Genomic DNA, 17314 nt, shown 5'->3' with positions numbered 1-17314 from the left:
GGGTGCCATAGAATGCCACACCTTGGGCCATACCTTCCAGTGCCTAAACATCTCCCAACTCAGGCCAGGGCTGGACACGACAAGGTTGGTCCAGCCATGGTCCCGGGGATCTTTCCTTCCTGCCCACATTCTTCTTTCCTTCTTCGAAATTCGGTTTGTCTCCCCCTCTCCTCTACACGTGTCCCTTCTCTCTCTCTCTCTCTCTCTCTCTCTCTCTCTCGTTCCTCCTCCCTTCCCTCCCTGTCATTCAACTTGCCTCAAAAAGAAAACCATTTTCAAGGGGGGGGGTCTCCTTAGCTGTTTGCATCTCTGCTGTTGTCGGTTTGAAAGTTGAGACCTTGCTAGAGATTCCGAGGTCCTCAGTTTCCTCAAATAGATATATGTATGTTTTTTCCCTTAAATGAGATGAAATGAGTGGCGTCCTGGGGTGGAGGGAGGTGCTGGCTGGAGTCGGGGCTGGGGGTGGGAGGGGGCGGGGGAAGGATGGGGAGGGGACGCATCACTCAACGTTGCTGCTGTCGAAGGTGTGGCACTGAAAGTCCCCATCGACATACTCCATGCCTGGCAGCTTCATCCCGTACTTGTCCACGCACCAGCAGATGCCACGTTTGCGGCCACGGGAAGGCTTGCACTGCGGTGGGGAGAGCGACAGGCAGTGAGGATGGCGGTGCCCCCCCGCCCCGGACTCTGCTCTTGCCTGGCCCCTGTTCTGGCCCTGCTCCTTGTCTTCCCCGCCCCAACTATCGGGGTTCTGGTATGCCCCCTGCATGGGGGATGGCCCCAGGGGGAAATGCTCATTTAGACAGTCTGCCCGTGGCTAGCTCTTACAATCTCTTTTATGTCACCCATTCAGGGTCCTCCAACTTGGTATTCTCCATATAGCTACGTGATCTGGTGGCGATGATGATGATGGTGATGATGATGATGCATCATTTCTACAGCTTTATCAGGTACCAGACACTACTTAACACTTCCTACAGAGTAGGGACTGTTCTAAGTGCTTTACAAAGATTAATCCATAATCCCTCATAATTGCATAAGGACAACAGGTACAATTATCATTTTGCATGCGAGACTGGAGGCAGAGACATTAAATAACTAGGTAAGGAGGACGCAGCTCATAAGTGGGAGAGCCAACAAATGACTCAAGGCCATCTGGCTCTTGACCCCCAACTTAGACGAAGGGTATCCTTATGGAGCATCAGGGTCACCTGGGAGGGAACTTGTTAGAAACGCAAAATTCTCAGAGTCCATCCCTGAAACTCGGGGGTGGGGCTCAGCAATCAGTGTTTTAACAAGCCTTCCAGGTGATTCTGATGCTCCAGGAACTGGGAGAACCACTGGCCTAAGGTCATGGGTACCACTCGAATAGGCTAAGTATTACTGGTTAACCCACAATAGTGTTGCCCAAAGGGTAGTCTGGCTGTGAATGGAAGGTAGATTATTTCAGGTGGTACCTGCTGAAAATTTGTTTTGAAGTCATTATCTCTGTGCATATACTTATGTGTGTGTTTATCAGAAAATAGCACATACAACATGTGAAATGACACGGTGATATCGTTTCCTTTTTAAATGAATTCACGTAAGTAAGGTGGATCACTAAAACGGAAGCAGATTATAGTACAGGAGGGAACGGGGAAACTCCTGGTTGTGGTACTTGCGTGGATATTGGAGGTTCAGGAAACACTATTGTTAATGACAGAAATCGTAAGCATTTAGAGGTAAAGGTTTTCTGGCAAGTGCCACTTTCAGGAGCCCTCTGAACTTGGGTGCGGGGGACGGGGGCGTACCTGCTTTCTCTTGTAGAATCCTTTGCGGTCACAGTTGGGCAGGTACACGGCACGAGGCACCATGCGCGGGCTGGCTTTGAGCTCCTGCAGGGAAGCCTCCATGTGTCTACGGCAGGGGCCCTGTGTGAGTACGGCAGGGGTGAGAGACACGGCAGGACCCGAGGGGAAAGCACCTCTATGTGCAGAATGCACGGCCCAGGGCACTGGGGGCCCGAGGGTTTATGGAGAATTTTGTTCCAACTAGTCGCTCCCAAAGATCTCTCCTCCTTTGTACCTGTCTTGCACTCTGGGTGTAGAAAGTGTGCAAAGTTTGCAAACTCCGTGAGACTTACCTGCTCAGATTCCTGTCTCATCTCAGGTGCAGAGATGACCCGGGGATGGGCAGTGTTCTCAGCGCCCCCCACAAACTTGGACTGGGTCAGCTTCTTTCTGCGATCCTTCTTCACGGCCTCGGCCTTCAGCTCGGAGATGCGGGTATGTTTGGGCCGGAAGATCTTGGGTGAGTAGGTCTCCTCTGCCATCTCGGAGGTGGTTGGCTCCTCGTGCTCACGGGAGTCCCTCTCTGCAGGAGAAAGAGGCAGAGGGTCAGTGTCTGGGGCTGAGCCACAAGGGCAGAGCCTGAGGCTCGGAGGGTGTCTGCCCTCCGGGAGCTTCCCAGACCGGGGGAAAGCAGGGAAAGAAGGAGGACGTAGGAGTCAGCACTCGTACAAGTGCTGGAGAGTTGCTGGTATGACTGGAGTCCAGTGGAGCAAACCTAGGAAGACTTCGCGGAGTGGAACGGGATTGAAAAGGTCAGGCTGATAAATGAGGGCCAGTATGACAGGAGGGACAGGACATTCTGGAGGCAGGAAGGGGATAGTAGGAGGGAAGTGGCCTCTGGGGGTGCTCAGCCGCTGGTGAGGGGCTTGCTTGCTGTGGGGCTGGCTAGGTAGCCGAGGCAGTGGCTGGGGTTGGGCTGCCAAGAAGAGCACGAGCTAGAGATGCAGGCTGATGGAGGAAAATAGGCGACAGCCCAGCGTGGCCAGGAGAGGCCAAGTCTATCCCCAAGTGGGGTCTTTGTGCTTCCAGGATTGTTGGAGCTGAGATAGATTTTTGACTTGGGAAACGGAAGCAGGAGGGTCCTTGGGATCTAGACTAGCAGGGTGGTGGGGAGCATCATGGAGAGGAGGGGACCTGAGAGAGCCAGACACGTGGGGCCTGGAGGGGTGCAGTGTGGGTGGGGGGACCTGGCTCTGCTCTGGCTCAAGGCTGGCTCTGTGCTCTGGGCCCTCGGAGGCTGGAACAGAACTCAGCTCCAGGCCAAGAGAGGCCGGCAGCTGGCTGGGGCTGGAGCAGTTATATATAGGAGAGACTTGGTGACAGTCTATACTTAGCTGACTTATGACCTTTAAAGAAGTAGGACTTTGTTCATTTATTGGTTGATCTGAAAATTCCACCCCCTGGCCTTTTCTCCATCCACAGACTTCCAGTACATTCTTATCTCCTGGGCACCCTTCTCTGGGCCCCCCATTCTCCTCTCAGCTCCTTGACCCGCCGGCCTTGGCAGACTGAGTGGGGAAGGCTCCATTGCTCTTCCCAGGTGGGCAGGACGTGGCCAGGATGCCCACAGTGAGGCCAGGTGCAAGGTGGGGTGGGCAGGGGCAGGGCAGCCTGTGTTCATTGCCTCTTTTCAAATTTTAGAAAGAGAAGAAAAGGGCTCTGGAGTGACCCCGAGTTACTCAAATGAGATGAAGAAAAATCCTGTTCTCCACCCACTCCATTCACTGGGCTCTCCAGGAGCCACGATGACAAGGCCCTGGGATGGGGAATAGAAGGAGAGGGATCCAAGGAAGTGGGGATGAGGGGATGCACAGGGAAGAAGAATCTTGGTGAGAAGACCCTGTTTTGTGTCCCCAGGGGCAGGAACCCTCTCTCCAGGGGAAGTTCCAGGTGTGGGGTAAGGGAGGCGTTTGGGGACCTGGCCTAACCCGGTCAGGACGGCAGGTGGCAGGAAACACCTGAGCACCTGTTTGTCTGTTGGCTTGGGATTTGTCAAACTTAATTGAACAGGTATCCAGTCTTTAAGGCCCTGGCAGGGAAGTTCCCCCGCCCTGAAGAAGTCTCCACAGGTCTGCAGTGTTTTGGGTAGTTAGCTGATTTAGATATTTATCCACAGAGAGGAGGGGAAGTAGTCACAGGAGAGGTTGATGATGGGGAGAGAGCAAATGGCAGAGCAATGGGCAGGCTTTCTCTGAGCAAAACTCAGTGCCAGGACCCATCCCCCACTTGTGGTCTTTCCCTCCCTCTTCCCACCTTGCCTTGACTCCATGAAATCTACTGTGATCGTTAATCAGCATGGCGATGTGCCTGGTAGGTGGACGAGAGCCTTCAAGGGTTAGCTAAAGGAGTGACATGTGGAGTAAAGCCACTTTTCTTGGTTGTGGGACAAGCTAGCATGGGGTGGCGTGCAGGGAGGAGCAGAGCTGGCTTGGGGGACTCAGTAAAAACTGAAAGGCTAGGGCTCTGTGATCTAGCACTTAGGCCCAAACCTGAGGCTCAGGTTTTGGGGAGAGGTGCGTGGAGATGAAAAGCCGACTGAAGGGCTGCTGAGCCCATCTTGCTGAGTGATCTGAGATGCTTCACTCAACCTCTCTGGGCATCACCAAGCATTCTGACTCTGAAAAAGTGGTTGACCACTGGTAGGAGAGAGGGCAAGAGATGGTTGCCCTTGAAAGGTGGGGGGCATTCTGGGGGTGCGTGGTCACGCCCCTTCCCTAATTAAGATTGTAAGCAGGTGAAGTGAAGGGGGGGTGGGAGGGCCAGGGGCTGACCAGCATCTGTGAGAAGGCTGAGCGGCTCCCCTAGAGGAGCTGGAGGGCCAGCAAATTGTCCTCAGGGGCACCTGTGTGGCTGGGCTCCAGGAGTCTCCTCTTCCATGGGGGGGATCCCAGGAAGCTGCTTACTCCCAGTGGCAGGCTGTACCAGCTCCTGGAATCCTTCCAATAGACCGTCGGGTCCATCTCCCTGTGTCCAAGCAGGAACAGTCCATGAACGTATCTCAGAGTGCTCTTTCTAGTTCTTAAAGACATCTGGAACGGGGGTGCTACCCCTCCTCCTCTGGTCAGAGGGTGTCGTGCACCAGATGTGGCGTCACCTCTCACGGGGCATCTCTCTCTGGCCTCGGGGGACAGGGATGGAGGCATGCTGGCTCACAGCACTCCATGTACTAACAGCTCTTCTCAAGACCCTCCATCTTTTAGGACCTTTTCTAAGAAATGCTGTGGGCTGCCCTTAACCTTGACTCACTTTTCCTGGGAGGAGGATGGGTCTCTTAACAGTGGTTCAGTAAACTTGGGAGCAAATTTTCTTTGACCTTATTCTTTTCTCCGAAAGTGTTTAAGTATGGCCTTGGGGCTAAGCACATGTTGATCCTGGAAAATGATGTAGATTCCTGTATGTTCCTTAAGGAACTCAAAGCACTTCTGCATACCCTCTCTCCTTCCCCAGCCTCACAGAGGTGGGGCTCCTGAGGGCATACCTTCCCCAGTTCACAGGCTTTTTGGCTGCTTCCGAAGGTCAGGCTTAAAGTTTTGATGTGCCTCCTGGCTTTTGGTGCCACTTGACCCCATGGGACCTATTACATAGGCGGCAGGAAAGTGGAGTATCGAGGATACTCATCAGGGTCTTGTGGTCCCCTGCAGGCTCCGGAGACAGTGGAAACGTAGCACAAAGCCAGTGCAGAGCTACGAAGACTAAATGGCTGGAAAGTAAGACCAGAGCTGGAATGCCAGAGCCAGCGAGCCCTACTCAGCTGCTTCCTGGCCAAGTCATAAATAGGCTTTCAATTTGGGCAGGGTTTATATTTTAGATAAGAGAAGCAGGCGCATGTAGAAAGGCGATCCTGTGCTCTTTCATCGAGAGAAAATGGACCAAGGTTGCAGAGGGGATTTAGGTGGGATGAAAAGGGAGGACTTCCTGGTGAAGTTGCCCTGCACGTGAACAGCAAAGGAACTTCAAAGTGCAGGAGGTTCTGGAAGCTGTTGCACAAACAGGTCAATACCTACCGTGGCCAGTAGGTGGCAGACTAGACTGATGGCCACGCAACATGTCCCCAGTGCTTACTTCTAGGGACTGTAGGCAATTTTAAGATCTGGGACTTACGTGCTGCCCTCCCAGACTTCTCTGACAGCTACCCAAATCCTCTCCTTCTGTGTGTCTGCAGCACGCATTTCAAGAGTCAGGGGGATGGACAGGTGAGGACTGGAAAAAACCCACATACGGGGTGAAGGCAGGTGTGAGAGGCAGAGGCTCATGGCGGGGAGAGGGCAGACCTGTGCCTAGCCCCCTGCTGCTTCTCTAATCTGCAGCTGAAAAGTGATCTGGGGTAGAAGAGAGACCTGTCCGGGGCCTCCCTTCCCATCTCTAGATGTCATTTTGAAACGATTCTGTAGCAGATGGAAAATGTGGAATGCTCAGTATTTTTCCCTCCTCCAAGGGCCCGTGAATTCCAAGATCTCATCCAAAGACCAAGGAAGTGAGGGCTACCACAGTGTCCTGATGGTCGCTTTTCGGGTGGGTTCTGAGTCCGGTCCGCCTCCCGAGCCGCTCTCTGATGGCCCTGCCCCTGCCACGTCGGGGTGGCCAGCTGTTCCTCCTTCATTCCTGAGGCACTCCCGGGTCACGCTGCTGCACCAGCCGCCGCGGAGGCACACACAGGCACACATGAACACCTGCCTGAGGACTATGCCATTTTCCTGTCCCAGCAAACACAGAGGGTGTCTGGCTGTAGGCCCAGCTGCTATGGACCCGGAGGCATCCCAGGGTGGGCAGTGCCGCTCACAGCAGAGCGTACAATGCACGCCTCCCACCCAAGCACCACCATGCTGTCCACACTCACCCTCTGGCTGTTGCTGCTTTCTTGCGGGGCGGGGGGGGGGGGGGCTGATGGTGCGCCAGCAGATGCAGGCACATGCTCTTAAGAAGCCTTCTGATTCCATCCTGCTCCCCAGTCCAGTGATGGAGGTGTTGGGGACCTGTTGCCCCCTGCCATCTAACCCTCCATCCTGGGGCTCTTAGTCATGCCCTGGCACCGTTAACACCCTGGTCCCGGGCTGGTGGTAGTTTCCCACTCTATCTTAACCTCATCATCGAACTTCAGAGAACTCAGGGTGGCCCAGATATTGCGACGTTGCTTACGGAAATTGAAGAAACCGAGGCGTACTTGGAATTCACAGCTCAGGAAGAATGTTGGGCTTTGCCAGGCCACCTGGACCTGGGGAGAGGAAAGTCTCTTTTTCTAGCCAGGAGACAAGATGGGTTTGCCCAGAATCTCTCTACAAGGAATGAAAAGGGGAGCTGGGTCTCCTCCAGCTCTCATTCTTACTCCTTCAGTGGAATTTAAACAGTAAACTTCCTAAGGGCGGAGCTTTGTCATTTATCTTTTTCTCTCCATTGTATGGTATTCAGTATATAATCTTCAAATGGAGAGAGGCACAGATTTCCTCGAGAGATAAAGAGAAGTGGGTCTAGAAGCGCATCTGTAACATAAACTCGGGCAAATCACAGTTACATGGATGCCTTGAGAGGTCACCTCACTCATGCCCCTGCCTGTAAGCCTGTAGCTGCTGCCGAGGGAGCCGGGAAGCAGAGGAATGGGTCTCAGGGGTACGCCAACAAGTGGGGCTCCCCTGGGTTTATAGGGCTTCTTTGATCTAAGGTCGTGCTATCCATTACAGTACTCACTAGCCACATGTGGCCACTTAAATGAATAAATATGAAATCAAATTACAAATTTAGCTCCTCAGTTGCTCTATGCACTTTTCAAGGACCCATAGCCACAGCGGTGAGCGGCTGCTGAGTTGGACAGCGCAGATAGAGAGCATTTTCATCCCTGCAGAAAGTCCTGCTGGACAGCTGGTCTGAGCGCACTGATCCATGCCGGGCTGTGGCTAGATGCTTTGCGCCCCCTCCCCACCCTGCCCTGCTTCCCCGCCAACCTGCATCCTTCTGCTTTTTGCTAGGACATGCAGCTTACGGGGAAATGATGGATCGGCTGCTCACTGTTTAAATTGTGAGACGTGTTCCAGTCTCCTGAAGTCTGACCGTTTCCCAGCTGTGGATGCCAAATGAATCAATGACACGGTGTGTGCATGCCTTTGCATAAAGAGAACGGGCACAGGGCGGTAGGGAGGGGCTGCTGAGCCTTCCAGGGGAACTGCAGTGTGCCTCCTCCTAGCCATTCCATCCCTGGCCAGTGTCTGCCTTGCCCCAGTCTCTCTTGGAAGACACTGTTTTCTTTTCCTCTGTGGTCAGTAACAGACGTGCATGTTCTGGGCTCTTTTTAACACGAATTATGGGCTGAGAAGGAAAGGAGCGCTGTCTTTTTAAGAGGAAAACAAACCCAAACAACTGTAATCCTACGGAACAGTTGCAAGAAGACACTGGAGGGGAAGTTTGACTTGGGGTGAATGGCAGAGGCGGGAAGCAGGTGCAGAGCCTAAGTGACTGGCAATGAGGACAACAGGCTTACCCTGCTGAGCTCCTTTCCAGCCCCCACCCCGTTTCAGGCCAGGAAAACTAATGTACTCAGGTGCTCTAAACCAACAGTGAAGTTGGCCAACGTAGGTATGTAACATCTCTACCCTAAGCAGAGAAATAGAGACACCATATAGCATGGTGGGTAAACAGTCAGAGTAAGAGTCAGACTACCAGAAAATCGGATTGCCAACCCCAGGTGAGAGGAACCAGTCCCCACCTAGAGAGCTCCCTCCAGAAGTATCCCCCTGTCTAATGGCATTCCTTCATGCTGCATTAAGGCACTAGGTTTCCTTCCAAAAGATGGGGAGAGAAAAGGTGACCCACTGCCCTTGATGGCATAGGTAGGGCTGCTGTCAAGTTGGTGACACTCCCTCAGAACGAAAGGCTGGGGTCTCGCTCACACATCTCCCACTGTCCTGGGAACAGAGGTAAAGAAAGGATCCCCCTCATTTTTCTCCCCTAGGGCCAAAGGAGGATTGAGGGTTTTGACTCCGGTACACATTTCTTGATCTCTGGGAGGCAGCTGGTGATACATTTACACATGAGAAATACACACTTATGTACCGACTCCCAAGATGAGTATCTCTGGCTGGGTTTCTCTAGAGCTGGGGAAGGTAGAGCATGCTCAATAGAAACATCTCTATCTGTTCCTCACATACACCCCAAACCAGAAGGGAATGGAGGGACTAGGTGGAAAGCAGCCTCTGAATGGAGAAGGGGGAGAGGGAGAGGAAGCACTTGGCCCTTTGTCTGAACTGGCTACGTTTCCAACTCATGACTCATCGCGGTCCATTCAGAACATTACAATTAGGCAGCCACCTTTCCTGAGAATGGTCCAGGATGACCAGAAGCACGTGTCAGGGAGCAGGCAGCCAGAACTCTTCCCCAGTCCCCCTAAGAAAAGAGAGTTGCTGGGGGTCAAACAAGAGTCTTGTGGTGTCTGGCAATCCAGATTCAGACTCTTCCTTTTGGACCCTTCAGGGCAGGAGGAGAGAGCAGACATTACTTCCTTTCTCAGGTTGGGGGGGGCGGTGCTTGCTGGTGGCGTCTACGCTTTCCAGTTGGGTGGCTACTAGCCACATGTGGCCATTCAAGCTTGAAATGTGGCTAGTGGGGCTGAATTTAAAAATTTATTTCATTTAGGGGCCCCTGAGTGGCTCAGTTGGTTAAGCGTCTGACTCTTGATTTCGGCTCAGGTCATGATCTCAGGGTTCTGGGATCGAGCCCCGTGTCGGGCTTATGCTGGGTGTGGATCCTGCTTAAGATTCTCTCTCTCCTTCTCCCTTTGCCCCCCACTCTAAAAAAAATTATTTCATTGAAATTAATTTAAATTTAAAAACTAATACTCAGTGTGGTCATTGGAAACTTTCCGCGTGTGTTTGGAACGACTCAGGTGTATGAATCTAGTTTTTCAACTGTAAATTGTATGAAACTTAAATATACAGATCAAGTATTTTTAATGAAAATTTAGTGTCCAAACTGAGATGTGCTGTAAATGCAAACTATACCTCAGATTTCAAAGACTTCATATGAAAGAAAGAACGTAAAATATCTCATTGTAACTGCTTGAGTGTATGTAGAAATGATAATATCTTGGATATATTGAATTAAAATAATATGGTTAAAATGAATTTCACCTGTTTCTTTTTGCCTTTTTAAAAAATGTGGTGACTAGAAAATTTGAAATTATATGTGTGGCTTGTATTGGATTTCAGCTGGCCAGTGCTGTTCTAAAGGGTCTGGGATGAGAGTCCTCTTCAGTGGGGTGACAAAGAGAAGGTGGAGGATACTCAGTTCAGGTGTGATGGTACAATCTGAATGCTTCAGGATAACTAGAGCCCACCTAAATCACCTGTGTGAACCAGCAAAGGTCAAAGAACGCCAGGTTCTGAGTACAAATTTGGTCTGGGCCTTGCCTCAGGATTTGGCAAGGGAAGGCCGGTGTCTGATGGTTGAGGTGGAGGGATGAAAAATGAGGAAACTAACCTCTTTATATTAAAACTCCCCCAGGGTGCACCTGGCAGGTCTAACCTATTGGGAGGAGGTCTGATCTGCCTCCCTCTTAAGAATCCCCCAAGCAAGGAGCAGCCCTGGCTGCAGGATATAGTAACATATGGCTCTTGGCTTTCCACAATTCCTGGAATCCATCTGAGGCCCCCAGCTGTAATCAGGAGGCCTGTCTCTCTTCTCCTTTGGAAAGATGGCTGACATACCTGCGTATGTTCCCAAACCCAGTGACTTTCTTGCTCTCTTCCTCATCAACTCTTGGGGCCTGGGGGCCTGTGGTTTCCTCTCCCCCTCCTACTCTGCCCCCACCCCCCACCCCGGAGCTCAGGTCTCCTCATCCTGCTCGACTGACTCCATGAAAGGCCTGTGCTGGTGGAGGCTGGTTGCCATGGGAAGCTGGCTGCTTCTGGGCCATGTTCTCCTTCTACACAGTGGGCCAGAGGGCCTGCCTGCCTTCCCACATCGGCAGAGCTCCCTGCAGTTCAGGAAAGGAGGTTTAGTACATGGACCCGAAGCCTGGGCTCAGCACCGTCCCTTTCCACCCTCCTTGTCCCCATCCCTCACTAAACCACTAGCCTAAGCCAGTCTTGCTTCCAAGACTGTGTAGGAAAAGGGATGCAACAGAGTGTGATTGAAAATAAAAAGGGTGTTGCATTCTCCACTTTGGGGCCAAGTTACTTCTTCCCTTAAAAGACAGCACTTCCAAGTTCTGAGCCCCCAGTTCTTCTTCACAACCCCCACTATGGGAAGACAGCATTGGGCCATATTTGCTGAAGGCCTCCTGGCAAGTTAGGCCTGGCCCTGGCGAGAGCCCTAGTGACTAGTGAAGAAAGGCCGGGATAGGGGCATGGGTGTGGAATCAAGAGGACGGTAAGACTGAGTTCTAGCCCTGACTCTGCTGCTAATTCTGCACCTAAGTTTGAACAAGTAACTCTGCACTCTCCGCCTCAGTGTTCTCATCTGTAAAACGGTCACTTTGAATGCTACGATCTGTGGGTTCTTTCCAGCATTAACACTCTTTGGCTAATACATAGACCATTCCTGGGGAGACACTAGGACTAAGCTGAGCCAAGTGGCTAGGTAGGAAAAGCCACTTTGTCTCTCATAGAGGTTTTCGGTAGCTCCTCTGGATTTATATGAAAAAAAAAGGCATCATAATAGAAATCATGGAAAAAAATGGAACTGGAAACAAAAATGGGAGATCCTCTGGATATGGGGCAGTGGGTAGTAGAAGCTTAGACCTGGCTTCCTTGTTTATTTCCTTATTTATTTTTGCAAATATGTAATAAATCTTATTGTTTTGGAAAACATATCCAGATTGCCATTTAAGGATGCTCTCTGGGGATTGCAACTTTTGGACCAACATAGTAAAAATGCAAAACAAAAACTCAAACAAAACCCCTCCACATTGCCTCCTCCTCTCTCACCACATCTGTTCTCCCACCCTCTTCATTTCTGCTCCCTGTTGGTCCCTCACTGGTACCTGGTCTGTTTATGGAGTTCTTCCAGTTTCTCAATGCAGTGGGCTCAGAGTATGTGGATCCCTCCTCCATGTTCTATGTTTTACGCATTAAATAACCCAAAGTTTCAAAGGCATTGCTCAGGTACGAAGTAAAAACTACAGACAAAAATCACCTTCCTTTCCTGCTAGCCCCCTCCCCCCACCCCTTATTAAGGGGACCAGGGCTTCTGTTGGGATTCCTGCTCCCATGCCCTTTGCTGTAACCCTCATGGTGACCTCTGCCTCCTAGGTCAGCCGGGTCCTCCCTCTGCAGCTGCAAACCCACCTGCCCTTCAAATCCAACCCAAGCCCCAGCACTAACTGGCAGCAGCTTTGGCCTAAAACTCGAGCCCTCAGGGAATGCCCTGGAGCTAGGGGATAGAGAAGGGGCGGGGGAGTGGGAGGGAGAAGAAAAGAGAAATATGGAAAGAAAATGAGCTCTCACTGTGGCCAACTGTCCTTGCCCTTCCAGTCTGAGCTGACACAGCAGAAAGAGGGGGCGGGAGGCAAGAAAAGTCAAGTTAAAAGCACCGTCTCGGTCTCTTGTCTTCCCCGCTCCCACTTTGGTTAGCTCAGGGCACAGCCAGCCTCTCAAAGACTTATTTCAAAGGGAGGGGGTGCGGGTGGGAAAGGAATCTGGCTCCTTTGGTTTTCCATGAGCTTGTTCAACCCAGACACAAATTTGGCCAATAAACCTAACTCTGGGACTTGACTTCAACATGGCATTTGGACCAGGCTTGGAGTGGATGCCAGGGTGATGGACGCCAAACCCCTCAAAGAAGCAAAGGCCGAATTCATTTTTATTTAGGTAATATTTTTTCGTTCCCAGGGTGTACTTTCTGTCCTCTCTCTCTTATTTCTCAATGACAGAACTGAAACTCAGAACCCATTTCTCCCTGTATCCCAAGCTTAACGTCTCACGGGCTCAGGAGAGATCTCCCAGAACAGGGCAAGTACGTATTTCGCCCTCCTGCCCAGCAAGCCACAAGGGTCCTTCTGCAAACAATGCCCAAGCAAAGCCCGGTGCTTCCTTGACTGGACCCAGCTCACCCGTATTTACTGAGCTTGGCTCAATAAATAACTCCAGTCTCCCGCCTCCCTCCAGCCTCACACACACTGCCCTCTGTTTCTATATCTATCTTTGCCCCAGAACTGGCCAAAATAAAATGCAGGGCTCGGCGCGCTCCCAGCACCCAGTTAGCGGGCGGACTCGCTCTCCGGTTGCTCAGCAACGCGCCCAGCAAAACACCAGTCTCCGCCCGCCGGCCCTCAGCTCTTCCTCCCAGCAGCTTTGGCTGCCTGCCACCTCGCTCTCCTCGACTCCCCGTTTCGGATTCTGGAAATGCACTTTTTCTTTTGGTTAAAAAAAGATATGTATCTATATATCTTTCTTTATATACGCATATATCTTTTGACTTATGTGTGCGTATATATATGCATATATCATCCCTATCCGTATCTATATCTGTATGGCAACCGCAGGAGAGAGAGGCGAATCCAACTTCTCACTGCTGACTTTGGTAGGGGGACATGGTGGTGGGGTGTTGGGGAGCAGGATTTTTGGTCAAGGGACCCGACACTCTCCTCCCTCTCTCTGTTCATTTCCCTCTCTTTATGAACTGTCTCTGCACCATCTCCAACTTTTTGGGGACCTACTCAACGGTTTTCGAGTTGAAGGACTCGAGCCCGGAGCGCCCACTACCATACTATCTTCCGGGAGGAAGGGGTCAGCTCTTGTAGCCATCCTGCAACCGTGGTCGGTCAGGCACCTGCCAAAGGCGGGGTGGAGTCGCCAAGAAAGTCTGGGGTGGGGCGGGAAGCCAACTACGTGTTCGCCAGGAGGCACCCTGAAAATGGGGGTTGAGGAATGGGCAGCAGAAGTCTAAAGGGCATCTTGCTTGGGACAAAAGCCGGTGTGTGTGTGTGTGTGTGTGTGTGTGTGTGTGTGTGTGTGTGTGTGTGTGTTACGTTGAACTGGAAAGTTAGATGATGAGCCAATTTGCTCTTCCAAGCAATTGCGCGCGCGCGCGCCCTGCGCGCACACCCTCCCCACCAACCACATCACACCAACCACACGGTTGGGCAAATAAAAGCCGGGCCAGAAAGCGGCTGAGTGATACCTTGCATACTTTCGATGTGACCGGATTATTACCCAGAGCGCTCTCTTCCAAGCCAGGAAATCGATTCATACCTTTTCTCCACTCCTCCCCCCGCCCCCCCGCCCTGCTAAGCTTTTCCAAATCCACATCCCCCAAGATGAGAGCGGCCAGGACCGCCTTTGAAAAGTGGCTCTTAATAAAAATAACTCCACAAACCGGCCTCTAGGGCCTCCGGGGCCTGCGCGTTGCACTCCGTTCCTTTTTTGCAGGCTGTAATCCGGAGGACCACTGCCTCTCGCAAAGCGGGGGGCGGCCGAAGGCGACAGGCAAACCCTGCAAAGTTTGCGGGGATCCAGGTTGGACCCAGGAAAGTTTTGCCGCTTCTCAAGCGCTGACGCACTCTTATCCTACGTGATAGTGTGTAGTTTGTAGTTACGAAAACTCATATTGGGACGCCCTAATGGACGGGATGGGTGGGAAAAAGGACATTGCCCCAGTGAGAAACTACATCGAAAAAACATTATTTAGCTAAGTCTTAACCCCTTTAGGAGAGGACTAATAACCAGGTTGACGTTTCAGAGCCCAGATTTTTGTGTACAGCTCATTAGACTTAAAAAAAAGTAAGATCAGGAAAGTCTAAAAAGAAACACATTCTAATGAGCGGGGTCAGAACTGTTCTGATCAGAACGAGGAGCTCTATCAACCTTTTAAACCTTAGACTCGAGCAGCAGAGAATTTGGGGGCGGGGCCACCCGGGGGCGGGGCTACTTGGAGGCGGTGGGGAGGCTCCCGGAGCGCGGCTTTTCGGTCTCCGCCCAGTTGATTTTGCATTCTGTGTTTCCTGGGCCCCTCTTGCATTTACACCACACCCACTTGTGGTCCGGTTTGGAAGACTGAGGTGGTGGTGGTGGTGGTGCGGAGATTAGCACTGGCGGGGAAGTTGGGATGTCTGAGTTCTACATCCCTTCTTGCCCCTATATCCACCTTTCCTCCTAGGTAAAATCTGAACTGGGGCGGGGGAAAAAGGAATTAGATTCAGGGACGAACACTCAACAGGGGAACAGAAACCCTTCTTTCCCATTTCTCCCCACCCCCCCTCGCCCCCCCACCTCCCCACCGCCGCCGAGCGTGCTAAAGTAATTTTTCCCTTCCTGGAAGGAAAAAAGGTATTTTGCATTTTAATATGTTTTACGCTGTGCCACAATCATACCGAGTCAAGAGCAATGGGTGTGCACGTGGGAGGGGCATCAAAGCCCCCACCCTAAAGGTGTTAGCTTTCAAGCGTTTGTGCGTGTGTGTGCGCGCGAGTGCGTGTAGGGGTAGAGGGAAAGACTCGCCAGGACCGATTTGTGGGGGGCAGGGGCAGGGGCTGGGAGGGACAAAGGTGGAATTACCACAGAAGACCGGTAACGCCTCTCTCTCCAGGTCCCTAGTTAAAGCAGTATTTTAACAAAGAGATTTTTTTCTTTTTTCAAGTTCGGAAAAAAACCGTATTGGGTGGGTGGAGGAGGGAGTTGAAAATGTAACATGCACCTTCTCAGACTGGGAATTGAGTACCTGGGGGTTTGGACCTGGAGGCCGAATGCAGCTCGGAGTCAGTATGCAGACGGAGGGGGAGGGGAGGGGAGGGAAGGGTGGGGGTAGGGGCGAGGAGAAGGAGCGAAAGCCGCGAGAGGGAGAGGCTCGGCTAAGAAAGCAGCCCCGGGGTAGCTGGATCCGCCGGGCTCCAATTCCGAAGTGCAAGGACCCTCCCCGCCCTCCTCCCGGGCTACACCCCGGCTCCAAGCCACTTGCTGGGCCAAGCGCGCGGGGCCAGCCTGTCCCGTGTTCCCCGGCCCTGCGCCGTGTAACTGACTGGCACACTGAGCGCGCTCACCGATCTTGGCTTGCTCGCGGTAGCTCTTTTCGTTGAGGCAAACCCCGCGGCCGTGCAGCAGGGCGTGCAGCGGCTTCTCCTCGTCCTGCCGGGGGAGGCAGCGAAGCCCCTGGGCGCAGCGCTCAGTGTAGACGCCGCACGACTGCCCCTCGGCCAGGGCGCAAGTCATGCAGCAACCGCAGCCCGGCTCTTTGACCAGCTCGCAGCCCAGGGGGCTGGGGGGGCACATGGAGAGGGCTTTTTCGTCGCAGGGCTCGCAGTGCACGAAGGAGCCCAGGCCCTGGGCCGGCCCCGCACAGGAGGCCAGCAGCAGGAGGACCGCGGTGAGCACCATCTTCTCCGAGTCTTCCCCTTTACCTTGGGGCGGGGCACGAGAGCGAGCGTTTAGGGAGAAAGGGACTAAGAGGGCGCCCGGAGAAATTAAAAAAAATTTTTTTCTGGCAGGTAGAGCAGGTGCCCTCCCCCAGACAATTGCAAAACGTAGGGAGAGATGGAGGGCTGAGGTGCCTGCAAGCAAGTCCCAATTGCAAGGATTAAAGGACTTGCAACAGGTTGGGGGGGAAAGAGCAGCGCCAGGTGCACGCGGAGGGAGTGGAAGCCGGAGAAACAACCCCCCCGGCCAGACCTGCTCAGAATTACAGGGAGGAAAAAGCCAAAAATTGTTCACCCCAAAGCAACCACCGGAATAATGAGCTCGGAGGCTGTGGAGGAGAAGGGGGTGGGGGTGGGGGGAGAAAAAAATGGGTCTGTCTTCAAAAATTTTGTTTAAGATCTAAAATGCACCCTGCTCCTTTCTAACCTTCAGCTGCCTGCAGCGCGCGGCTGCCGAGGAACAGGTAAGAGGCGGCGGCGGTGGCCGCGAGAGTGGGGGAAAATGTTGAAATCAAGAAATTTTTAAAAAAGCCCCAAAATCCCAAACCCTAACACCTCTTTGCTCCCACTCTGCCACCACCTCTTCGAAATCCGCAGGTTCTGCGTGAAGCTCGAAGAAGGGTGCAAACGGAAGAGGGGGTAATTCAAAGGAGCAAGAAAAGAGAAAAAACCCCACACCGATTTGCCCCTTTCCTAGCTCTTTTCCCCCCGGCAGAAGTTTCCAAAGAGACTACGGGCTCCGGTGGAGCAGGCGCTTTTAAATAGACGGCCCCTGGCCGCCAGCCAGTTTGTAGCTGCTATTTGAGCTCCCCAACACCCAACCCAGGCGAGGATGCCAAGGAGCTTTGCAGTACAAACTCACACGGGGTGGGGGTGGGGAGAGGCCTTCTAGACGCACGGGGGCTCCCCTGCGCTCCCGGAACAGTGCCCCCCTCCCCCCGGAATGTAAGAAAGGGGCTTGGGGGACAGGGCTGGGCTGCCTACAAGGGGGGGGCGGTGGGGGGCGCGAGTGGAAGGGAGAATTCGAGGAGCTGGTGGACACAATGAAGAGTAACGCGGTCTCCCCCTCCCTCCCACCCCTTAACTAGCCAAGGCCCAGGCTGCAGGGAGAAGCATTTTCTTATTAGCCAAGTGGATATATACAGTACCCAAA

At 52.7% G+C, this 17314-nt stretch overlaps 1 protein-coding gene across 1 annotated transcript; it reads right to left on the bottom strand.

Moving 5' to 3' along the window:
- Nucleotides 1-207: 207 nt before the first annotated feature.
- IGFBP5 (insulin like growth factor binding protein 5) lies at nt 208-16878 on the bottom strand. Its single transcript, XM_032402482.1, has 4 exons — nt 15790-16878; nt 2123-2352; nt 1791-1910; nt 208-631 (listed from the first exon to the last, which is right to left on the bottom strand). Exons 1-4 carry the CDS (start codon nt 16121-16123, stop codon nt 500-502), a joined length of 816 nt encoding a protein of 271 aa, XP_032258373.1. The 5' UTR covers nt 16124-16878; the 3' UTR covers nt 208-499.
- Between the last annotated feature and the right edge of the window lie 436 nt (nt 16879-17314).

Source organism: Phoca vitulina, unplaced genomic scaffold (genome assembly GCF_004348235.1).
Source record: "Phoca vitulina isolate PV1807 unplaced genomic scaffold, GSC_HSeal_1.0 scaffold1, whole genome shotgun sequence".
NCBI lineage: Eukaryota > Metazoa > Chordata > Mammalia > Carnivora > Phocidae > Phoca > Phoca vitulina.
The sequence above is the reverse complement of the archived record's forward strand: the minus strand, read 5'-3'. Positions and strand labels throughout refer to the sequence as shown.